We start from the raw sequence: 25,410 nt of genomic DNA, 5'->3' as shown, positions 1-25,410 counted from the left end.
ATTTTATGGCTTATAACATTCTTGTTCTTCTTTCATGACCCTGTATACCTCATACCTCCCAGATATTTTTCCAGATCTCTGGAGCTAAAAGCTATTCTCTGCCCTTTGCTCTCCATAGCTCTGCCTGTTTTGATATGGAGTTGTTTTTGAAAGAAAGCATTTATGAAGCATCTACTTTAGATCCAGAACTGAGCTCATTTATTAAGTCATGAGGTGTTATTGCTATTCTTCCTCTCTCCTCTATTTTTATCCAGGGTGTATAATTGAATTTGCATCTCCACAATGACCAGCTGACCACCATGGAGGTCAGGAGACCAGAAAGTTGAGTGATGACAGCTGAGAAAGCTGGAGAGTGTGTGCTCTGTCCAGGAGGCAGTGATTGACACTTAGCTGAGGCCTGAACAAGATCTGGAGAAAAGGTGGCCCCAATAGGACCAGGGAAAATGGTTTTGAAGATATTCTGTCATTAGTAGCACCTTTTACTAGATACTCAGTAATCTATAGCTTCATGCACTGCTGTCCAGAGTTATGATTAAGCTGTTTGTACTCAGTTCCTATAAATTCTTTGTCCTTGTTGGAGCTAGCCTGGATCCAGTGCTGCCATGAGTACTACTGTGTGCCAGTCCTTGTATGAATCTCTGTGGATAAGGTTCTAGGGATCAGGTAGCACAGTGGTCGGCAAACTGTGGCTCGAGAGCCACATGTGGCTAGCAAGCCGTAGTTTGCCACTCTGTTGTCTAATGAGTTTGCCGATCACTGCCTTAGGGAAAAAACACTTAAAAGGCATTTTAATAATGTACTAATGCCTTTAACCTGAAGTCAAAATTTCTGGGTAAGGGTAATGCCTTATGCAGTGGTCAGCAAACTCATTAGGCAACAGAGCGGCAAACTGCAGCTTGCGAGCCACAGTTTGCCGACCACTGAGGTAGCAGGTCTATTCAGCTCTCACACTAAGCTACATCTGTTAACTTAGCCTTTATCAGAAATAAAGATGCTATTTTGGCTCCCATCTTAAATTTAAAAAATTTCCAATTTATTCAGAAGCTGGGAGGTTTATTAGGCTCCTTCGGAAACTCCAGCAGAACCTATCAGATACAGGGCCCAGTTAGAGAGACAACTCCTCCCTCTAGCCCTTGACTGGCTATGATCTCTTGCCTGCCACTTGTTTGAGATAACTGTGAGAGCCCTGCCCACAGTAGCTGCATAGGAGTACTGGCCCTAGTTTTATTGAGCCCTATAGAAAATGAAGTTCTGATGGAACTTACAATTGAGATGGCCCCTTATAAGAAATGAAAACAGCAGTAGTTTCCACCAGGCCACGGGAAATTCTTGGTTTCCAGCAGTAAGAAGTCTTGTTACAGCTATGATCAACAACTCGTATCTTTCAGTGAATTTCCACTATCTAATCAAACGTCACCTCAGTTTACTTTGCTCTTAAAGGAGATCACTTAGCCTTTTCTTGCTCTGGTTTTATATTTTTCATGTAAAATGCAGACAATACTATATCCATCATATAGTTATGAGGATAGAGAGATACAGTGTTGGCTCAGTGTCTGGAAGTCTAGTAGATGCTCAGTGAATCTTCATTAACTCATGAACTTTCTCCTCAAAAAGGGTTTTACACAACTGAATTTAATTACAAAACCAATCAAACTGATTTGGAAAACAATACCATAAATGACCCAGAGAAAGCATGCAAAAATCACTTAAGAACATTCATTACTATCGAACCATGAATGCCTACGCTTTCCCGTATTAAGTGATACATATTAGAGGAAATTTTTTCCTTGTCATGGGTGTGGACTGTTTGTAACTATATGACCCTATATCTTTGGAGTTAAGAATGCCAGTAAACATAAAAAACCACCTAACTGGCTAAATTACTGAGAACTAACCAAGTTCTGAGACCCCAGTAGGCTAGGGGGCACACTGAGGATCCTCCTTGTGTGCCATTAATGGCCACGCTGTGGGACAGATCTGCCCAAGGGCTGGAAGCGTGTTCTCCCGGAGCCATGATTTCCTGGGCTGAGAGTCGGATCGTACCTGTAATTGTGGAACCAGTTGATGACAGTGCTGGTTTTCAAGTTGAGCTGGGTGGCGAGTTCTTCGATGGTTTTTGGTGACGGGTATGGCTTTTGCTGATATGCTCGTTTCAGAGCTTCTTTCTCTTCAGGAGCCAGCACCACACGGGGTTTCTTCAGCTGGTGCTGGGGCTGGGGGCTTGCGCCTTGGCTGTAGTCAATGCCAACGGAGGGTGGCTCGCAGGGCTGGCTGTCGCTGACTGAGCTGTGCCGCCGCTTCATGTACGCTGGGGAAGGGAGAGAAGTCAGAATGAGGGCAGGCCCAGATGTGACATCTGCCCAAGCCCCTGACCCTCATAGTACAGTACATGGTATACAATTGGATTGAGATCACTTTTTAAAAATCCTTACTAGAGGATATGTTTTTATTGATTTTAGAGAAGAAGGGGGATAGAGTGAGAGAGAAACATTGACATGAGAGAGAAACATGGATCAGTTGCCTCTCCTATGTGTCCCAACTGGGAATCAAACCTGCAACCTACATATGTGCCCTGACCAGGAATAGAACCTGCCACCCTTTGGTGTACAGGATGACATTCCAACCAACTGAGCCACCTGGCCAGGGTTGATTGAGATTACTTTTGTGTGGGTTGTGGCATCAGGTTGATCTGCTCTCCTCTCACAAGAACATCTCAAAACACTTGAACTAGAACCATTCTGAAACCTAACACATTCATCAAGGACCTGCTCTGTTATAACGGGAGGTTCCTGTCGGTCCCTGTATGACTAGTTTAGTGGAAGGCACCGAGGGAACGTAACTCAGGTCAGCCTGGGGAGAGGTCAGGGAAGGCTTCCCCGGAGATGATGTTTAACTGAATCTTGAAGGACAAAGGATTAAGTAGGAGTCTGCTCATAAAGTGGGAAGAACATGAGCAGAGACCCAGAGTTACACAACAGCATGGTTAAAGTGTGTTGTGTGTGTGTGTGTGTGTGTGTGCACGCAAAAGGGGCAGTCATGTAGGAGGAGCTGTCAGACATAAGGCTGGAGAGATGGGCAGAGGATGTCTGGGGGCCATCTTGGGTAAGGTGGAATGAACAGAGAAACATGGAAAGATGGAAGGAAGGTTGCATGTGGTCAGTGAGTGTGACACCTGAATTTAGATTTTGAGAGATAGAGTAATGGGTGATAACAAAATTTGAGGAACAGTCAAAGGTTGAGGAGGTCAAAAAACATCAGGGCCAAGTGATGTATGGGTCCGATGGGTCAGAAAATCTCCCTGGGCGAGGTAGGATGCGAACATGGAGGAAGACAGTGATCCCGGGCCACTGTCTTGAGGAAGCATAGCGAGTGAGCAGGAAGCTGGTAGATGATGATGAGAAGGGGACTTAAAGCCTGCTGGAATGAGCTTTGAGGAGGGAGGAGCCAACCCAGGAGTGGAGAAGTGGCTGACATAGATGTGGCCTGCCCTGGAAGAGAGGAGAATGGCACAGGAGCTGGAAATGAGGGGAGTACATATGCAGATGTTTGTTTTGCTGTGGGATACGGCTTAGGAGGAGCAGTGCGGAGTGGCTGGCTGTAAGGCTCAGGGACTTAAGAGTGTGACAGTCACTTGGGGATGTGCCAAATGGACTGAGATAGTGGAAGGTGATCCCTGGTTTTTAGGTTCTCAGGGTTTTATTAGTGCTGTCTGTGCTTCATTCTCTGATTGTTATTCGTCACTAACTACTAAGCTTCTTGAGAAAATGAATCCTCCATAGTGATCTTTCTAGTGAACTAGTTTGAAATACGGTCTGAAAAGTCTTTGAAACGTCTTAAAACTGATGGAAGATGAGAAATATTTAATTATCACCCCTTTGTACAGAGGAAGAAACTGAAGCTTAGAGAGGCTGAGGTCACACAGGTAGGAAGTGACAGAACTGATGACTGTTCTGGGCAGCACTGGCTGCCCTGCCCAATGGTGGCTGCGTCTGGCCACAGCATGGGAGCAGGGTCCGAGGTTGTGTCCATGGGAGCCACAGAAGTAGAGTATGGACTGTCACGGTGCATCTGTGGCCTCCAGGGAGAGAAGTCTCATCCATGAGCTGGCAGAGGCTGCATATATGTGTGTGTCTAGGTGCTGTGACTGTGTTGGGAGAAGGGCCATCTCATGAAGGTAACAAAAAGCAGAAGGCAGACTGGAGTAGAGAAAGGTTTAGAAGGAAGAAAGAGCAATAAAGGATTTGTGTAAAGGGAGAAGGGCTTTATCAAAGAGAAGGAAGCATAGTGTCCATGTTAATCCTAGTGTGGTTACCTGGTGCAGACTTTTTACCTAGGCTAGCCTGGTAGCACAACTTATTTTCATTGATTTTGAAGGAATACTTAGTAACTATCACTTACTGAGCACTTATGTGTGCTGCTTATTATACTGGGTACATTCTTTTTTAATCCTCACACCTGAAAAGGTTAACATTTTTACCCTTATTTAACAGATGCCGAGAAACTTAGGCTACTTAACTTGCCATTTATGATTAGAATTAGGAAACAACTGAGAAGGCCAATCTCTTTTCCTCACTTCCTCACCCCCATTAATATGATAGAGTTAAGAGGCCAGAAAGAAATGAGCCGAATCTGTCCCACCAGCCCCATTCTGTTGGGTGGGTGACAAGCAGTCTATGGAAATCACAGGAAGTACTGATGGAACAGGTGCCTTGGTCTCCCACTGGGGCTGGTGAAGGTTTATCTAGTGAGCATCTCTACTAGGGAGAGCAGACAGTGGGGCTTGCAGCGCTCAGGGATCTTGGGAGGTGAGGAGGGGCCCCACTGAAACAGAAACTCTTTTGTAACACAAGATGGCGCCCAGAGCCCATGTTGAAAGGAATTGAAGGACCCTCCCTCCGCCCCCCATATTTATTTCCGGGGGCTAAGGCCCTCTTCCACTGGCCCAGGAGGAGAAATACATCAAGGAGTGTATTTCCTGAGGGCAGGAAATTTTAAATTGCTTGGATGAGCACTGATAATTGCTGAAACTTGGTAATGGATATATTGGATTCATGGTATCATTCTCTGTTTTTGTATTTGAAATTTCCTGTAATTTAAATAAATTTTAAAAACTTGGGTGGTGAGGTGGTAGCACTGTCTAGAGCAGTGATTGTAAACTGGTGTCTGTGGACCGCTGATGGTCCTTGAGGTCTGAAAGGTTGACAACCCTGGTCTAGAGCTGCCTGCGAGTATGTGGCCTGTGTCAGAGCCGTGGTCTACACACCCGAGGGTGGGCAGGAGCCCACTGGAGGGGCCCCCCTGTGGGGTGGAGGGCCGCCTGGGCATACAGTCCCAGTGGGGCGGCACTCAGCTCAAGGTAGAGAGCATACAGCTGAAAGCAGCAGCTTTGAATGAGTTTGGATTCCTGCTCCTTACTTATACCAGCTCTTGAAATCATGTGAGTTTCATGATTCCAGAGACTCATCTTTCTGGATGACACCATCTATATGGGATGGAGCTGTGTGGATTAAGTGCCTGGCAAATAGGTGCTCAGGAACTGGAGTCTATGTGATACAACAGCCAGCCCCACGAGCTCCTGGGGGAGGCATCAGAGACTCGCTCCTCTCTGGAGCTCCAGTCCTTCCCTGGAGGGATGAGACGGTGATGCTGGGCTGGTGGTGAACAGCAGCCTCCTTGGTGAATTCATAGGATATAAACCTGGGCTCAGATGAGCTGGGGTTGGGGCCAGGGACAGCCACATTGGTGGTTGTCATGCCTACTCTCTGGATGAGCTTCTCAGCAAAGGCTAACTTAAGGAGGGCGGTCACAGCTTCTTATGGCCAGGCCAGCAGCTGCACCGGATCTCCATATCTAAGGGATTTGAATTCAGCCACCGAGTGAGCTCATACTGCAGGTCAGTGACCCAGGACTGTCCCCTCTGAAGGGAGGACTCACTAATGAGAAGCAGCATGTAGGAGTGCAAACCATGAGATGGAATAGGCATAACTTCCCATCACCAAGGAAATCCTTTAGGATTTATCCCATGGTGTAGCCTCCAGCGAACAAGGAGAATGTGAACCCTGAGCTGGAGGAAGTGCTGCACAGAGCCCTCCAGGAGGCCGCGGCCTCCACAGGCCCCTCGGCGCCTCAGAGCAGGAGTGCTGTCTGGCAGGAATTTGCTCTGCCATTTTCCAGGCACCTAACTTCTTTGAACCTGAGTGTATTTATCTACAAAAGCATGGATTAACGCTCTCTCCAATAAGATAATATATGGAAGTCCCTGGCATGTGGTGCATGTGCAATAAATGTAATACTGCACTCACCAAACAAGACAAAAGACAACAAACACAAGCCACCACGAAGCACTGTGGCACACACTTCTTGGTGGCCTTACTCTCCCGAAGGAAGAAAAAGGATACACTGACCACCAGGGTGACCATCAGGAATGGTCAAAATGCTCCCTGGTGCTAAAATGCCCTTGAGTTTAGGCTGCCATGTAGAAAATGACACAAATCTTCCCATCCTTGGTGGATGATGGTAAAAAATCCTTTGCCCTGCCTCATAGCCCCTTGGTTATAGATCCATGTTCCTCATCAGCTCTGCTTAAGGCTTTAAAAGAAACAGCACGCTTAGAAATGCGAAAGCAACCGGCTGGGCAGTTACCTTTCTTTTCCATCCGTTTCATGTCCATCAGCTTCTCCACGTTGTTGGGGTCATTCAGCCAGAGCTGCATGCGGACAAAGGGCTCCCGGCCCTTCAGGCTGAGCTTGTGCCAGGGCTTCGGGCGAGCGAGGAGGTCGGAGACAGAGCCTTGGGTGAGCCCTAAGATGGTCTCCCCGAATAAGCGCTGACCTGAAGAGAAAATAGAACCAAGAGAAATGTCATCATTGAGACCTCGGGTCTTGGAAGTACGTGTCGAGGTTGTAATCAGACATGGGGTTTAAAGGCCCAAAGTCTGGCCAGCTGGGTCCCGGCTCGGAGCAAGCACTCTGCAATGCATTTCCTCAGCCAGGCTTGTGACAAGCTCCTCAGTTCCACTCCTGCATTCTGCTTACACCACAAGGTCTCTGTCAGGGCTTCCGGCTCTGGGTGAACTGAGGCCTGGACAGTAACACCTGCTGCATTTATCTGAGGTGGTTAGTCCCGAACCTGAGCTCAGGAGGCTAAGTAGCGCACAGGGAGATCGCTCTTGTCCAACCTCAAACCATAGGGCTGCCTGCACCAGCTCCTTTCATGATTTTCAAGGTTATCAGGTCTTGCTGAGAAAACGGGCCACTTGACCCAGAGTCACAGCAGGAAAGAGAAGGAGAAAGAGCTCCTCAGCTATGCTTTTCTGAAAAGCAGGCCGTTTCCAATCCGAAAGCCCATTCCTGCAGTCTAAGCTGCCTCTGCCCACTGGAGCTCAAGGCGCCTTTTCGTGACGCCGCTTCCCCAGGGCCGTGGTGGGCAGCCTGCTCCCAGGCTTCTCAGAGGGCACATCGCTCTGGAGAACGCTGTGAGGGCCATTAAGCTGCAGGTTAAGAGGGGCCACCACTTTTAAAGGTACAAACGAGAACCAGGCACATCCTGAACAACTTCAATGAACAGGACATATGAGGAAGAAGTGGAGACTGGGCTCAGAGAGGCCAGTGTTTGGTATCATGAAGTGCACGGAACACAATTCCTGGGGGTGACTGTGGATGCCTGGCTACTGCTCCCGTCCCTCACGTCCTCTGTCTGTGACAGGGAAGCACTGTCACTGTGCTCACGGGGCAGCTGTGAGAAATGGCAGAGGCATTTACTGACTCTGTAAACTTGTGGCTTCTCTGCTTTTCAAATTCTTAGTTTAGCCTACCAAGTTTTTAGCCATTTTTTGTTGTGGTTGTTTAAGTTTTACCTCATTCTAATTTGGCAGATGGATCTTATTATGTTCTAAGAAGCTTACTATGTTCAGGAAAGTGACCTACATAAACAGCTATTTGCTATTTGCTGATCCACCTAGTTGTATGGGAGGAAAATCAAGCGACTAGTCTGAGAAAATGGTCTGTATTACCTCTATAGAGGTTTCACAGTAGTGACTCCCAATCATTTTGGATCCCAGATCTATTTAAGAACCTGAAGAAAGCTACAGACCTTCACCTGATGAAATGTGCACGTACCTATTCTGCATGATTTCAAGAGATTGATGCACAAATACCCCAAGATCCCAAAGATTAAGACCAAAGATTAAGACACTGCCTTAGTTGAGTCTCAATTAAGGGCCATCTGTGCTGTCTAATTCCGCTGGAATTTGGCCCCCTCTGTGTTCATTAATCCACTGAGAGATGCCCATAGCTGAGGCAGCACCTTTCCTGGAGAAGCTGAGACCTTTGAGAGCAGGGTGACACTGCTATGGAGCCTTTTGGCGTTCCTGCTCAGAGGCATAAGTTATCTGTCTGGAGTCAAAAGTCTCACCGCTCAGAGTACCGATTCGTGCTTCACGGTATTTGAAACAAAGTTCCAGAAACCAGTGGGTTTCTGCTATGTCTGCACATGAACATCATCGCTACGACTCCATCGCCGATGGGGACATGAATGGTAAGGATTAGGATGAGATTTTAAGGATCAAAATCTCATAACTGTGATCTTGCAACTTATCAGTTTAGAAAAGGAGAGTTTTCTTCAGCTGATTTTCAACATTTATATAAAATGATACTTCCTATAAGGGAAGGAACAGCAATACTATATCAGGTCTACTTCCTTGGATGTGTCATAAGACTGTAAGGTAGGGGATGACAAGTCTAGGGATCCCTGCACATTTTACTAATTGATGGTCATAGGGGAATTAGCCATTTTAAAGTCAACAGCTAAGTCTTTATTTTAATGAATTAATTAAAAACGTTCTCAGCGGATATTGCTTTTCTCTTGTGCTGTTTTGCACAAGCAGTTAAGTGGAAGGCTTCAAGCAGACAAGCTGGCCTCATCCCCAGGCTGTGAGGTCACTGTGCAAACTTTCCTGGAACGCACTTCACTGCTACTCCCTTCTTTTCCTGTCCCCTGGGGAAAACAGATACACAGGTCCCTCCTGAAGGAACTGGGCAAATTCCAAAAACTCTCTGGTGTCATTTTAACATGCACGGAAGAGAACAAGGCTTTTTTTTTTTTAACCTCATAATTTAATTATAAGTAAATCTTGGTTAAAAACATTTAAAAATTAAAGGGTATTAATTTTCATATACGACATAGTAACCGGAAATTTTGTCTGAAAACAATGCTCTTTTAATTGACTTTACTCCCGGGTAATAAGGCTATGTGTTTGGGAGTGGCCGATTCCATTCTCTGGATGCCTAAACTAGAAGCCCACTTGGTCCAATACTATCCTGCAGGAGCACAGTGTTTTGAAACGACTGAACACCTAATATTCTAGCTGCAGCCATTTGATGAGTGGTGCCATAAGCCCTCAGTGAGAGCCCTCAAACAGAGCACCAGAGGAGTGGGGGAAGGGGCTGCGGAATGGAAGCAGCTTCATGAGGCAGAGGAATGCCAGGCAGTGCTAGCAAGGCTGCTACTCATAGCCCATGGCAGGCGGTGTTGTTCCAGTTTTATTGAGGAGCCTCAGAGAGTAGCTTGCTCAGTAACACAGACAGTAAGGAGAGTTGGGGTTTGAATCCAGTCTGCCAGACCCTTCCACTGTGCCATCCGGATGCTGCTGGGCTGATGCTGATCCTGCCCAGCTCTGTGCCCACAGGGTTCAGGGCCCTACTGGGCACGCTGCAGTCAGAGTGGTTGGAGTGGGCGGTCTGAGTAGGCTGCAACCCTAAATGCCTATCTTTTAAGAGGTCCCAGAGTGGGCACAGCTGGGATCGACCTGGAGACCTCTAGCACCCTTATGAGCCCCTTAAGTGTTCACAACAGAGGGACGCTTTGTAAACAGTTAAAACCTCTGGCTGGCTCAGCCGGAGGCCCCTGGGACCTACAAACTCCACAGGAAGCGACCTGCCACCTCTGGAATAGCAGCTCCGGAGAGAACTTACCAAGGTTGTTGTCAGTCAGCACCTCCTTGACCCTCTTGGTTATACCGTAGGTGTCCAGCTCTGGAGACATGGCTACCAACTCTTGAATGCTGAGGGCCGAGTGTCCAGAGAGAGGCAGTGGGGTGGTGGGCTGGGAGTCGGAAGCAGGCGGGTCGCTGGGTTCTGGCGGTTTGCCATCCTTGCTTGTTTCAATGGGGGGACAGGGCTGCTGGACCAGTTCAGTCAAACTCTTCACCGATTCACTCGAGCTCATTGGTGATTCTGGTGCAGGGCTGCAGCTGGCAGACGTCTTTGGTGTGCTTTCTGTAATTAAAGCACACAGAAATTTGAGGCTGAAACCTCCATCTTTCACCATGTACATCTACTTTCCTTACCCAGGACAGTAAGTGAATGCCTTGTATAAGAAGGATACAGCATGGCAGTCTATGAATCTACTTTAATTGTCTTATAGTTTTTTTTGACTGAGAGTAACCACTCATTTTTGGTATAAAAAAAAAAAATTAGCCCGGTCAGTATGGCTCAGCTGGTTGAGCTTCGTCCTCTGCACCAAGAGGTTGCCGGTTCAATGCCTGACCAGGGCACTTGCCTGGGTTACAGGCTCAATACCCAGTAAGGATTGTGCAGGAAGATGCTAATTGATGTTTCTCTCTCATGGGTATTTCTTTCTCTCTCCCTCTTCTTTCCCATCTCTCTAAAATCAATAAACACATATTTAAAAAGAATAACAGCAATAGAAGAACAGCAATAGGTTTAAATAAAAGGTTTCTGATGACTCAGTACAAGGGCCAATCTGTTAAAAAAAAAAAAAAGTCATATTGCCCCACTGGTGTGGCTCAGTGGTTGAGCGTCGATCTATGAACCAGGAGGTTATGGTTTGATTCCTAGTCAGGGCACATGCCTCTAGTAATTCTGTAATTCAGAAGTACTTTACCTAGATTGTGATTCACATACTAATTTTGTCCATAATTTTCGGAACAAATCAAATGGATGTATTATTTTAAACAAGGGCTGCCACGGTGTGTGGCCACCACAGTGATGACCCTCGATAAGGAGACCTAAAGCCCTAGCTGGCACTTGGCAGCCCAGGGCTGAGTCTCAGGAACCAAGGCTGTTCTCACTATAATCCCAGAAGGCTCCAGGCACCCAGACTGGAGAGAAATGACAGAAGAGGAGCAGTCTCCCCTGCCGTTTCCTGTCAAACCATCGGAGGTATTTCTGAAAACCAAGCTTTGTGCCACATTGACAACGCATACCAGGAAAGATGGGGTCATGCGTGCCTTTCTTGAAGAGGACCTCTATCTTGTTTTTGCATGTGCCCAGTAGGGAGTGTCAACTCATGCTCTGTGGAGGGTGGTCCCTTCTGGCTTCTCTGTTAGAATCACCCATTAAACCAGGCGTCTATTCTCGATGTCTGGAATAAAAGGTTTGGCCATTTCCTAAACCTATCTAATAAAGAGGGAATATGCTAATTAAGCATCATGCTCTCACTAAGATGGTGGTGCCCATAGCCAATAAGGAGGGAATATGCTAATTGACTGCCGCATCCTTAAAGATGGTGGCGCCTAGTCCCCTCAGCCCCACCAGAGTGGCACACTTGTGGCATAGCCGGGCCCGCCCCCAGACAGGTCCGGCAGCTCCATGTGCCTACCTCTGGTGTCCTCCAATCCCCTCACCCCCCAGGGCCAGCCCGAAGTGCAGGCAAGCCATGGATGGTGGCTGCGCAGCCAACGCCTGAGGTGCAGGCAAGCTGAGGCTCAGGTAACCAGGGCAGGCTGAGGCTTGTGCTGCTGGCAATGGCAGCAGCAGAGGTGTGATGGGGGCATTGCCTTCCCCTGATCACAGGGTTGCCTCCCATCCCTGAGGGCTCTTGGATTGTGAGAGGGGTCTGGCTGGGCTGAGGCCCCCCCCCCCCCCCCCCCCCCCGCCATCCAGTGGATGAGTTTTTATGCACTGGGCCTCTAGTTTTCAAATATAGAGAAAGACTGTGTCCAGGTGGCAAATACAAAGCAACATTGCATTGCTGTCTTATCCACAAGGTAAAATCTGCCTTTAGCTCCATGTTTTGGCGCTTTCTCTTCCCCCACCCCACGGAGCATGGCACATGGTGAGACCCCATGGAGCCATGTTGGATGGGGAAGGCCGGGCATTGTCATGTGGGTGCTATGGCCTCAGAGAGATGAACATCAGCACTCAGTGAACGTCAGCACATATAGGTGCCCCCCAAATACTCGCTACCTTACTAAACAAAATGTAACACTAAGTAATAAATAAATTACAGTTGATCATATAACTGGAGAATCCTTTGATAGACATACTATATACAGGATAACAACCTAGTTTGAACCCAAGAAAATAGTAAATGTATTCTAAATACAAGGGATATTTGTATAAATACTTAGAAAGATAAAATCCCAAATAAAACAACTGCAATTCAACCAACAAACCCGTTTATTGTCCTAGAATGGTACGGAATTCTACCAGCGCATAAACCTATGTCCTCAACCTGGAAAATCAGGTTAAAAAACAACAACACTGGCTTATGAAAGATGTAAAAGAGGCAGACATAACGGCAGAAATGGTCCATATAAATCTTTAAGGCAATATGAATCCTACAAATCGGATTTCTTCTCTCTGCTCACCTCCAGGTCATCAGACAACTGGATATAAAACCCAGCAAATGTTATTTTTGTATCTGAAGCAGCAAAGGAATTGTACTGTAAATTTGCCCCGATTCACCCATGCGAGGGACCAATTTGGCAGATCATCCATCTTGCTCACTGTATACTGTCAAGGATGGCATGAATTCCCCACATGATAAACAGATTTCTTCTCAGGTTTGTGTCCTTTAACCCACAGCAAGGTCAAAACCATGGCTGCCTGGCTAACAAACAGCATGGTGCCACTGCCCTAGTGCTCTCCCCCGTTTTGTTCTGAGCGTGGGTTGAGGCAGAGCTCCCTGAATAACTCAAGTGGTGGTGCATTCCCCTCTCCGAGGCTTCTCTGCAAGCTGTTCACATGCATTTTTTTGCCATAAAGAACCCTTAGGAGAACAGAGCACTCACCACATGTGACCGGCTCGCGGCTACAGACAAAGGCAAACGCCCAAGATCAAAACCTCACGTGGGCCTTGAAATGTACCGGGCCATCTTGTGTCTGCACCTCCATTCTGAGTCTGTGTCTAAAATGTAACAGACAACTTGAAGCCGAGTGAGCTTTTTAGGGGACAATGACTCACCGGCAGATACACGTGCCCACAGACGCCGGTGCAGGCCACAGAAAGCAGAGTCTGGGCCGCATTTTTGGATAGGCACAGACAGATTAAAACAGCAAACATCCATTGGAGATACCAAGGAATCCACACGCCAGAGCATCACGGGAAGGAAGAGTCATTCTTTAGAAAGCTATTTCTAGTAAGCACACAGCTCCTGAGGCAGGACGGCACTACAAAACCAAACTCTTTAATGAGCTCCCACAGCCCCTGGCAAGGTGGCCAGGCTCCTGGGTCTGGGGAAGACTGGTGTTTGCTCGTCTGACTCACCATCACCACAGACAAGAAACCTAACTTAACAGAAAAGAAGAAATTCTACTTTTTTTCTTTACAAAACAATAATTTTTTTTTTTAAAGAATAAGGCTTTACTTCCCAACATGTGCTTAAAAATAATTAAGAAGAAAAACGAGGAATCCTGGGCTTGGCATTAACACACTGAACTTGGGGATGGAAGCTACCTCTACGAGCCAGCTAGGTTAACTTGAATTGGATTCTTCACTTCTTGGAACACCCAGGTTTCTGTGACTGAAAAATGCAGAAAGCATTGTACTGAGGAACTAGCCTGCCACAGAGTTGTTGCTATGAAACACAATCTAAATTTGATGTTAAGAAAAAGAGCAGTTATTAAATGTATTTGTTTATATAAAGGTCCCTTACATTCAACACAAATCACCTCATGACTTATTACTATTTGTTCCACAATACCTGGCCCAAGACTGAGATGCTGGTGGTAGACTCAAAGGCTACATCATATATGATACCACTGAGATGACATTCTGGAAAAGGTAAAACTATAGGGACAGAAAACAGATCAGTGGTTGTTAGGGGTGAGGGGCAGGACTTGACTACAAAGGGGCATGAGGGGATTCTGGGGGAAGATGAAATTATTCTATATCTTGGTTGCCAAAATTCTTGTAAGATATACTTCAATATAAAGTTAGAAAAAAAGTGCTGATGAAAAGAATAAATGAAGATGTGTCATTCCACCCATTCTTTCACTCATTCCCTAAGTCTATGGAGTTAGGCCTTTGGGAATATGGCAGTGAATGGGCAAAGGTGGCCCTGCCTTGTTGGAGCTCACACCCATAGAGAAGATGGTCATTAAATAGAAGTAAGTACAGGGCACGATGTCTTGATGGGAGTCAGATGGGGGAAGCATACAGCTGTGGCCTCAGGATCAGAGAGACCTCCTGGTAGAGTATCATTTCAGGTAGACACCAGACATGAACAGGAAACATCCAGGTAAGTCAGGAAGAGTAAGAGTGGCAAAGAAAGAGGTAGACTGTTCCAGACATGTGATTGGTTTGACGCATGAGCTTGGTGCAGCAAGAACACAAGGCAGCTCTTGCCATGTGAAAACACAGGGAAGAGAGGCCTTCTATGAACCAGGAAGCTGACTCATTGGACACAGAACCTACTGGCATTGTGATCTTGGACTTCTCAGTTTGCAGAACTTGAAGGAAAACAAAGAACAACAACCAAAAAGAACACAAGGCAAAGAGATACTCTAGGGCAGAGCCTTTGATTTAGGGTCCTGCACTTGGGAGTCAGGGGAAGGTCCTTCACCCTGGCAATGCTTTGCTTCTGGGGACATGTACTGAGGCCTTGTCTGAGGGAGCAAAAAACTGGAAATAGTGTCTATCACCAGAAGACTTGGTCTCCAGATTGTGGCATACTTATATAATACACTGTGTGCTATAAACAGCAGCGAGAATGTCAGGACGGGGCCACATGCATCCAAAGCACAGCGGTGAGCTCACAGAGCAAGGTGTGGAACAAAACCGAGCAGAACGTTAGCACGCAGGCTGGCCGTTTGCCTGCGCTGTATGTTGTGGTGTCTGCCTGGAACATACAAGGCTGTAAAGTCATGCACAGGAATGATAAAGAGCAAGGAGGATGGACCATAGCTGACTTCCAGGAGGGATGAACTTTGGGAGGGGGCTTCGGCTCCACTTTTAATGTTTTACTTCTTTTAAAAACATAGGATTGAATTAGAACCAAAAGGTAAGGTTAAAGTTGGGTGATGATGGGTACATGGGCATTCATTACATTATTCTGGAATTTTATGTTTCAAATATTATAGACCAAAAAGTCAAAGCAAATAAGCTCACTGTCACTTCAGTAGAGAATGAACCTGCCAATACCAAGGTTGGGGCAGGAGTCCTGAGGAGGCTGACACAGCGGTTGGTGGCCTGGAGGAGGGCAGGGAGTGGAATGAGGAGAGGTGTATCGGTTCAAGAGAAGTTAAGGAGGTAGCTTCATCAGGATGTGGGGGCTGAGTGTCTGCAGGGAGAGGGCTGAGGAAGGAGAAAATTGGTGCTTTCTACACTGGGGCCTTCAAAACCGGGTATGTGGGGTGCCATTCTGGGCGAGGCTGCATGCAGCAGGGGTGTCTTGGGAAGGAAGACATCATTTGTAACAGCAGCTAGTACGTAAGCTAACATTTCCTGTGCACGCACTGTGTGCCAGGCACTGTGCGAAGGCTCATGGGAATGAACTAATTCAATCCTCACAACGACCTCACTGTGTGAGGCAGGCATATCTACTTCCCTCTTTTGACAGACAGAAGATATTGTGTCCAGAGCTGCACAGCCAGAAACTAGTCAGATGTTCTATTTTCTAAGCATCCCACCTGTACAGTTGGATGGTGCCTGTGCCTGTGTGGCTGTTAGTGGCGGAGTGACTGGACATGGTTTCTCTATACTCCACATATCAATGTGCATGAGCCTAAAAAACATGATGATGAGCCACAAAAAGCCAATCCATTACTGGGATGAGGAAAGGGAAACAAATGCACTTACATACTGTTTCATTCAATTCTCGTGTCAGTCCTGAGGCAAAAATATAAACCCTGCACTCCATGTGAGGAGCCTGAGGTTCAGAGAGGTAACAGGACTTGGTCCAGGTCACATGGGCTTAGCCAGATCTGCACTCGGCTGGGAAGTATTCAGCCTGGAGGTGACCCTGTTGTGGTCTTTGAAGGATCTGAACCAGATCAGGAGGGGAAAGCCTCCATGCTCCTATCCATCCTCTGTCTGCCACTCACTGCAGCACCATGACAGCCTCCTGCCTTCCCTTCGCTCACTCACTCACTCAAACCTTTTTAAAGTACCTACTCTGTGTCATGGACTCTGCTAGGCAGTGAAGATAAATTAGACACAAACCTTGCTTTCAAAGAGTCTGCAGCCTGCAGGACTGGAACAACTGAAAACGGGTAATTTGCATTTTGAAAAGCCCAGCTAATGGTCCACCTATCCAATTTTGACAGCAATAGCAAAGTGTTACATTTCAAGTGATCTGTGTGGATTAATTTCTTTTGCAAGGCTTCAAATCTTCCTAAGAGTCGCTTGGTTAGTAGGACGCAGAAAGTAGAGACAGTGACTCAAGCCCTCTGAAACACACAAGCCATTCAGAAACTATAAAAGGATTATAAAAAATATTATATTCCAAAAACAGCAGGCAAACAACAGCTGCCTTAAGTTTTCAATAGAAGCCAACTGAAAACACACACCCACCATAATTTTCAGAGGCAAATCTCTCTGCAGTTTATCCGACCCACTGTTTAAATTTCCATACTCAGTCCTCTATCTGCAGTAATAATAACCCAAATTCCATTTAGTGTTCATTTGAGCAGTCAGGATAAAGTCATTTCTTATTATCTCCCCACTGTGTAAAAAACAGCTTGAAGGTAGGAAGTCAGCAAGCATTTTCACCAAAAAAGTAATTATTGTAAGTGACATTTTTACTGCTGGCATGCCATAAGGCGAACTGTGCATTCAGAAGGACAAGTTGCTGAAACAAAATGACAGGGTACTCTGTGACATTCTGACAAGAACCCAAACATTATTTAACTGGCGGCTGGTCTGATGCACCACTTTTCATTATGTCCATAGTTTAGGCTTTGAGCCTGTGCCAAACCAGGAAATTCCAAGTGTCTATAAAGACAGACAAGGATGGAAAGATGGGAGAAAGGATGAAGGCTGGGGCCAGCGAGGGGTTAGAGAACAGAGAGGGGAAGCAGCATGGTCCCAGCCGGGCACATGTAAATGTGAATGAGGGAGGAAATTAAGGACAAGAGAAAAGGGAGTGCAGGGAGAGGCAGAGAGAAAGATGGAGCCAGAAGGGACAGGAGACTTGGCAGCTGCAAGTGGCACGACAGTGCCAGGAAGTGCAGAAGGTTCTGAGTGCCCGGTGCTGGCGTCCTCTGTCCAATAGGAGCCCCGGTGGCCTGGAAGGACCTTGCCCAGCGTGAGGGCCTTTCCAGCTGACAGTGCTGACGGCTTCAAAGGCCACAACACGGTAACCACCAGGCTGGAATGCTTCCCAGCCGAGTTCAGATGTAGAGACTGAGACGGAGACACTAGCCCTGTGCCGAAAGGCGGGGACTTGATCGCAGCCTCCTCCGGTTCTTCTCCGAAGAGACCCACCACCAGAGGGGTTTTAGCTAAACGGTCTCTTTAAAATAACGAGGTTCTCTGCTTTAAGGGTGAAAAGCCACCTAAGTTAGTCACAAACAGGCCAGGCCGGTGCCACCCAGGATTGTAAGACCCTCTCACTGACAAGTTCCAACATCTCCGAACACCAGACCTTTCGTTGGTGGCAGTGGCAGCCTGAACCCCGCTTCTGGGGTTCTCAGCTGACACTCATGGCCACCCCACTTGTACAGTCACATATCTTTGTAAGACACAGCCAATATAAAAACACGGAGGTTTCTGCTTTTGCATATGAGTGGTATTTTGACTGACTAGCAGGAATTTGAAACAAAATACCTGGATACTTTAATAGATGTCGCAGACATACAGAAGCCTTCCACACCCCTCCCACCACAGGGGAGAGAAACGGAAGTAATCTGACAACAGAGGAAGGTCTCTCAGAAGCCCCCACAGTGCCACACGACAACACGGCCTCCTTCCAGGGCCTGCCCCTGATGCCTCTGGGAGAGGGGGGAGGGAGGGGCCTCCCTGCCTCAGGTCCCACTCCTGAGAGTGGGCTCCTCAACCTCAGGGCAAGGTCCATTTCCAAACGACACCGAACATCAGGGCACACCCCTCCCCACACCCAGCCTGGAGCCCCCCCTCTTGCCGCCTGGGGCTGGCAATACTCTTGGCCTTCAGCCAGCCTGGGCATTGCTGTAAATCACCAAAATTCTCAGCAATGCTACCAAATCACTCCCTGCCCCCAGTAGCAGAAAAGAGTAACCTAAGAGAGGCCTGGAGGGGAGACTGGAGGAGCCAGACTGGAGGGCCTGGTGGGGCCTCTATTGTCCCAGGAAGGGTAGCGGCCCTTCTACTTCCTTCTATAAAATGGAAGAGCGATGATCTCTCTCCTGCACACGCCCTAGCCGCCTGCCAGGGCTGAAGTAAGGCCAGGTGAGATGAGATAAAGCCCTTGGCACACAGGTGCTGATGTGTGTGAACAACACGTTTTTAAAAGTCTGCCTAAGGAACTCTTCTTCGGAAAAGGCAATACTGCTGGGAAAATGGAAGGCAGCAGGAAGGAAGGAAGACCAAATATGAGATGGATTGACTTCACAAAAGCAGCCCTGGGCATGTGTCTCCTGGAGCCGAAGGGGCTGCTCAGGACAGGACACTGTGCACATCCCTCACTCACAGTGTCGCCCGGAGTCGGAGCCATCTCAACGGCACGGAACACACAAGGAACTCCTACAGTGACCCAGAAGCCAACACATTTTACTAACAGAAAACCTGTTTAATAAAAGCAAGGTTTCTACTTAACTCATGCCATTTATAGCTTATCCCCCTAACCTTGACATCTAAGCTGCTTGAAGATAGGGCCTGTGTCTTTCATTAAAAAGGGGCCGTCTAAGTGCTGGGGGTCAGACAGTGGTGGGCCAGACAGATATCATCAAGCAAGTCACTGTTACAAAGACCCTGTGACAAGGCGAGGCCACGGATGTGCAGGGGCAGTGTGTGCTCACACACTGTGGCATTGAGGATGGGGCTAGGGTTGGGCGTGGAGGTGTGCCAGGGCCTGAGGTGGGGGAAAGAAGAGACGGAGGCTGGCCATGCACTAAGGAGGTGGGACTTAGCCCTCGGGAACAGGCTGTGGTAGGGGAGTGGCCCAGCGGGACAGGCCACCTGGAAGTAGGGTTTTACCTGTAGTACTGTAGATAAAAAAGTGACTCGAGGCTTGAGCTAGGGCTGAGGCTATGGAAACTGAGAAAAGAAAAACCTGACAGTGTGTGTGTATTTTGGGGGGCGGGTGTAAGAGGGAAAGAAAATGGAGGTGGGCTGCCTGGGGACAGGGGAGTTTGCATGAGTCCAGGAATGCCAGAGGGAGAGCTGCTCTGGAGAGGCAGGCTGAACTCAAGTTTTGGGTATTTCATTGGAGGGGGTGAGGATACATGGGTCTTGCGGGAGGTCTGAACACCAGGGGAGGACCCCGGACCAGCTGTCCTTGGCTGGTCACCTTGGCCTGGTGTGCAGAGCAGGGCCGCAGGAGATGCTGGCCGCTGAGTGCTGCTGCAAAGTCGCTCAGAGATCTACAGACACTTGGCAACTGCCGTCATAAACCATCTGTGCCACCTGGTGCTTCTCTCACTCAGGATTATTGTCCATTTACCTGTTTTCTCCCCAAACTGGCAAAGTACACGGGGGAGAAAATGATCTTAGCAAATCTGTGCTGACTTGAGAGACACCTAGCAATGCGGGGATTCAGGATGTAAATTTGCCCCCCAACCCCCGGCCTTGTTATTTTTCTCGTGTATCTTTTATAGGCTCTTATGGAAATACCCAGGTCAAAAGGAGAGTTTGGGAACATTCAAAATTAAGTTACAATTCAACTCCCGCCGTGAACGGAGTCTGCAAGGCCGCAGAAGTGGCCCGGGGTGACAGAGGCAGTCCAGCTTCAGGCACACATAGCTCACCCTGTCCCAAGCTTTCTACAGATCCGTAGTGATTTAGAAATAATACTTCCAAATTACTTTCGATAACCTTATTACCGAACCAGCTGTGTGTGTGAACACTTAGCAATGCGTCCCTGTGCATTCAGAGACAGTGTATGTCATACAAAGTCTAAATACATATTACCGAGATGGGAAAAAACAAACCCTCTGGTTAAATTGCTTTGCTGTAATCAAAGATTAATCACTGTGTGAGTGTGCGTCTGTGTGCGGGCTCGTGTATGTGTCCTCTCTCTTTCTCCAGGGTTCCTTTCTGGCTTTGGGCAAACCTGCCTATCCTTCACCAATAGTTACACTCTCTGGCACTTCCATTCTAATGGCAGAATACATCTTCCCAGATTTCTAAGAGTTGGAGGAGCTAAGGGGTGGATTTCTTTCTGAGCCTTCTAGGTCTGCCGCTCAGAAACCCTCAAAAACACGGCAGACAGCAGGCTTCAAAGTGCCATCTGTGCAGAGGCTCCAGCACCGGCCCCTACAGCAGCCCATCCCCTCTCAGTAACACGGCCAGGCAGCCCGGCGGGCGGGCGATGGTGTCTGGGCTGTGATGGAATGTTCCTTAGAGAATCCACGGCTGACTGCAGCTGAGGTGGGCTGCTTCCTGGCGTCCCGACGATAGGCAGGTGAGGGAACTTATCTGGCCCCACGAGGGCCCAGGCCGTGCAGAGCAGAACCAAGTGACGTTCTGTCGTCTGCGATGGTATTAGAAAAGCTATTAAGGTACATTATTTTACACATCCTCCCAGTCTCTCCATACTGCTTTACTTAATTTGTGATGAAATTGTTGAGAAAGGGTACTTAATGTAGGACAGTCAGTAAAAGTAATTTATCATCTTCCTGCTTCAGTGCTCACGTTATCAGCGAACTCATTTTCTGCATTCATCATGCAATCAGCCTATTATTTGCATATTAATCAGGCAGTGGACCATGAAAGAACTACATCCCAGCCAAATGCTGCACTATCTCAGGAGAAACACTCAGTAATTATCATACATCAGTGTTATGATGTGGTAATTGATTATAACATCTTTCTGCTGCCCCTGGGGAGCCCCTCTGCTACCCCAGCTCCAGGCACTCTGGACAGACTGTCCTTTTCCTCCCCAAGTAGAGGAGCCACTGCTGCTCTGTGTGCCATTTCTGAGGAGTGCTGATCCTCTCTCCCAATTTCGTGAGGTATTTAAACCATGGGGAACAAAACCGAGTAACTCAGGAATGAGAGGGCCTAGCCGGAGGAAGGCATGTCCCTCTGGACTCTGAGTGTCCTCTGTCCTCGGCCCTTTGGGTCTGGAGGTGCTGCTCTGGCTTCTGGGAAGTTCCCTTAGGGAATGAGATGCTACAACTTCAGTCTCTCCTCATGAAGTTCGTACAAAGGCAGTCTGGCTGCTTTATTTAGGTGCCAACTGACAGGCTAATTCTGGCCCTCTTGTGAAGGACAAACGCAACATCTGCCAATTCAGACTCTGGCTATATTTAGGAATCCAGTTCCAAAGGGAAGAACAAAACAAAAATCAAGATGAAGTCAGCGAGGGCCCCTCCTCACTCCGCAAGAAGAGTCTGAGTGTGGCCCCAGGGCCAGTGCGTAAGGGGTTGAAGCCACAGAGAGGGGGAGGCCATGACAGCTCAAGGGCAAGGCAATCCTTTGGTAGAGAAAGGCCCTTAGGCCACTGTGTATTTTTTCTTGAATTTAGGTGGGAAGGGGTTTGAAGCAGCATGGCCCTGCATCACAGGCCACATGAATTAAATACTCTGTTGCAAAACTTGATAGTCTGATTCTGCCAGTGATTTGTGCTAGGTTCTCTCCCCTTCTCCTGCTGAATCCCCAGAAGACACCTTACCCAGAATACATCCCAGTAACTGAGGTATCTGACTTGCTATTTATTTTTGATTTTGTCTTAGATTTGACTTTTTGATATCTGTCCATTTGTAATTTAAACCCAATGTTGTTCCTGTTTTGCAGCACGGTCTTGACTTCTGAGTATAGCTCCCATCGTGGAGGGATCAGTCCTCAGGGCTGAGTGACAGCCTGCCTGAACTGAGCGCCTGCGACATCTCTCAGGTAGAGAGGCCGTTGGTCTGGGGGCCACGTGCGCTTCTTCCACCTCCTTCTTGGCTGGGGGCAGAACACCTCTCATCCCTGAGCCCTGGCCAGAGCCTTGGCTTTCTCAATCCAGAAGACAGGGGAAATCATGTCCATGATTGAGGATTAAAGGCATTAGCATTGTGCAGGGCACACAAATGATGCAAATATGCCAGTTTCCCCATTTTATTCCAGTTACTTTTCTAAAGTTACCTGCGGATTTTTAGGCATTTAAGCTTCTTCATCCTTCCCTAGAACCAAACCACTGAAAACTGAAGTCCTCATTTGCTCCTGTGACCTATTTTTGCCTCTTGCACGCAATGAGCAATGTACTGTAAACTCGATTTTCCAAAGTGTCTACAAGGGAGAGAAAGGAGATGTGTCTAGAGACCTGTGATGAGGGCCTGCTGGGGCTTCCTCCAAAAAGGGAGTCAGGACATGCCAGCATGGAAGATTCAGGCAAAGCAACTGAGAGAACTTGATGGAGAAGGTTCTGCCACTCACCCCTGCTGAGAGTCACCCTATGTCCAGACAAGAAGGCCTGGTTCAGCACTGGTTTGCCCCAAATGGCCTGTGTGATGACCTGCAGTCTTACTCTTAAAGCTCAAGATTTTGGGCCAACTTCAAGGAATGGCAGACAGAGGGACAATGTGGAAAGATGGATGGTACTTCAGAGAAACCACGAATCGAAGAGCTGCATGTAGGTCCTGCTTCAGTGGACCCTGGTGCTGGTTGCCACCCAGCAACGTTTACACTTGATAATTTCCACCCAAGGAATGAGTGGCTGGACTTCTTTTCTGTTTTCAAAGTCAGAGGCCTGACATTTCATGTGTGCAGATATATTATTCTACAGCTATCTGTGCACACAGACAACATATAATGGCAGTGGCTGCAGTGGCAGCTGCTGTTCTGGAGGCTTTTATACACAAACTCACTTAAATCTCCCAACAGTCTCAGGCAGAGGTACTTTATTTTCCCTATTTTACAAGTCACTTGCACAAAGCCACACAGTCATCAGTGGCAGAGGCAGGGTGAGCCTTCAGGCGTGTGCTCTGAGCCGGCTGGCATACTGCTGCTTATGTGTGCTGGCTACTGCAAGTTTATGTTTTGCTGTAGAAATCAATCTAAACACCTCTCACTAGTAATTGGTTAAATAAAGTATGATATATCCTGATATAGAAATTCCCTACAGCTGTAAAAAGAGGGAACTTTATGTACTAACCTAGTAGTCTCCACCATGTATTGCTAGATGAGAAAGCAAAGTCCAGTGCCTGAGTCCTGCCCTTCTGAGGGGAAGATATACCCAATGCAGGGTTCTCTGCAGAGAAGATAACGTCTGGGGAGGGCATCTGGGGCTGGGGGATGAGGGAGGGTGACTAGTTTTAAAAAAGGTGGAAGCCCTTTTAAATCTTAAATTTTATAAAAATGGTGCACTTTACTTATTCACCTCTCCTCCCCCCAATAATAGGAAAAGCATTGAAATAAATCTCTTACTTGAACTCTCTCCTTTTTTTGGAGAGGCACAGAGACAAATCCCACTCTTGGAGCAGATAACTCTGGGTCTAATTTATGCTGGAGCAGCCTCTCCCAGGGACGCGTGCTGCTTTGAGGTGAGACAGAGCTGCCATCTCGCTCAGTGGCCCCCGGGCATGCCTGTGCAGGGTGTGCAGGTGCACGTGCCAGCACAGGCTGGCAGGTGGCTCGGCTGGTCCCGCCCCTGTGTTACAGGCCTGGAAGGGCCTCCACAGTCCCCCTGTCCTCCTGTGTTAATGTGCAGGGCGGCTGTTTCAGGATCACATGACCAGTCCCCACTGTGAATCCACCAAATGCTGGGATGGCTGGGAGAGCTGACAAAGCAGCGTCACATACAGGGAATACAGAGAGGTCATCACGACCAATCACCTCTCAAAGGAACCGTGAGAAGTGCCTCTTCGCCTGCAGCTAGCAGGCGGGTGGGGGCTGCCCCTGTGCTGCCTCACCCTCCTCTGAGCTGCGTGTAGGGGCGCTGAGCTACACAGCCTGCCTCTCATTGCTCTTGAAGAGATAGCGGCAGACAACCAAACCCCTTCTTACCTTAGCTCAGTCGAGATAAGGTCAAAATCACCTAAAAGGCATTGGTGAGAAATAAATACACAGAGTACAGTTTCCTAGACCATTTGGCAGGCCTGGGGATGACGCCTCCCTGATGACAGAGTAAGACATCACACAGCACCCAAGGTGAGTAAGGACCTCCTAGACCCAGAGGGATGCGCTCTAACCCCTGCCTCAGCCGAAGGTTCCAGGGCACATTTTCCTGACCGAGTGACATCCTCCACATCCCTCCCCACCTTTGAACAGGGTCTTTCTCTCCACGGGGCCGAAGGGCCTGCCCTGTGCGCGCTGGGCCATCATAGCCCACTGACTGGTATGCGTCTTTCCCATGTGATATCTTTGCTTCTCTATGAAGGTTTTCTGAGCCTCACAAGCCCTACCCTGCAGCACTAGACCGTTTCTCTTTGAACGGTCCAGCTTGCCTGGGGCATACTGAGCAGCTGTTGGTGCCACCTCAGGTGCCAGGCAGTGCTCACACTCCACACTGGGGCCATGCTGCTGCTGCTGACTTCAGACACTTGCCTGCCTGACTGCGGAGATCAAGCAGAGGAGGCTCTTTCCCTGGACACAAATCTGGCCCTGGGTGGTCCACCTGCTAAGGTCTTAGGCCAGGGGTCTCACCTCTGAACTCCAAACACCCTCTTCAGCCTCTAGCTTCTGTCCTGTCTTCTTTAGAATGGGAATGCGGAGACCCCTGGTGAGCTGTGCCACCAATCACTGGCCAAGGCTCACCTCCTCTCCAGAAAGAGCCACCCCAGGGGAAAGGAGCCACCACTGGGGCGATAAGTGGTTTGGGTGAGCCAATGCCACCGAAGGGCAGGCCACAAGGGTGACCTTCAAACAACAAGACCCTCCCTTCTACCCCGTGATGTACACCTTTTTTATTATATAAGCGATAGGGCAGCAATAGCAACAGTATTCTACGTCAAGAAAAGACAAATTCACCCACAATCCATTTTTCTACTGTCACTTTAAAAGAAAAATATAGGACCTCTGAATTAGGGGTTTCTAATGCTTTCATCTTTTTCAAAAGTTCCCTTTTCGATGCACAGAGCTCTCCACCTAGAATGTTCTCCTCCCTGA

At 48.0% G+C, this 25,410-nt stretch overlaps 1 protein-coding gene across 15 annotated transcripts in view; it reads right to left on the bottom strand.

Moving 5' to 3' along the window:
• The window catches only part of CUX1 (cut like homeobox 1), a 349,872-nt gene that overhangs the window by 29,436 nt on the left and 295,026 nt on the right, over positions 1-25,410 (bottom strand). For 11 of the 15 annotated variants that reach the window (XM_036408962.2, XM_036408954.2, XM_036408960.2 and 8 more), the window contains 3 exons: positions 9,972-10,274; positions 6,643-6,831; positions 2,044-2,308 (listed from right to left, as the gene is read on the bottom strand). The exons of the other annotated variants lie outside the window; for them this stretch is intronic. In XM_036408962.2, coding sequence (XP_036264855.1) covers positions 2,044-2,308; positions 6,643-6,831; positions 9,972-10,274 — 757 coding nt within the window. The remainder of the gene's footprint in view (positions 1-2,043; positions 2,309-6,642; positions 6,832-9,971; positions 10,275-25,410) is intronic. 15 annotated transcript variants of the gene reach the window in all.

Source organism: Pipistrellus kuhlii, unplaced genomic scaffold (genome assembly GCF_014108245.1).
Source record: "Pipistrellus kuhlii isolate mPipKuh1 unplaced genomic scaffold, mPipKuh1.p scaffold_m20_p_4, whole genome shotgun sequence".
NCBI lineage: Eukaryota > Metazoa > Chordata > Mammalia > Chiroptera > Vespertilionidae > Pipistrellus > Pipistrellus kuhlii.
Note: the sequence above shows the minus strand (reverse complement) of the source record. Positions and strands in the feature narration are given on the sequence as shown.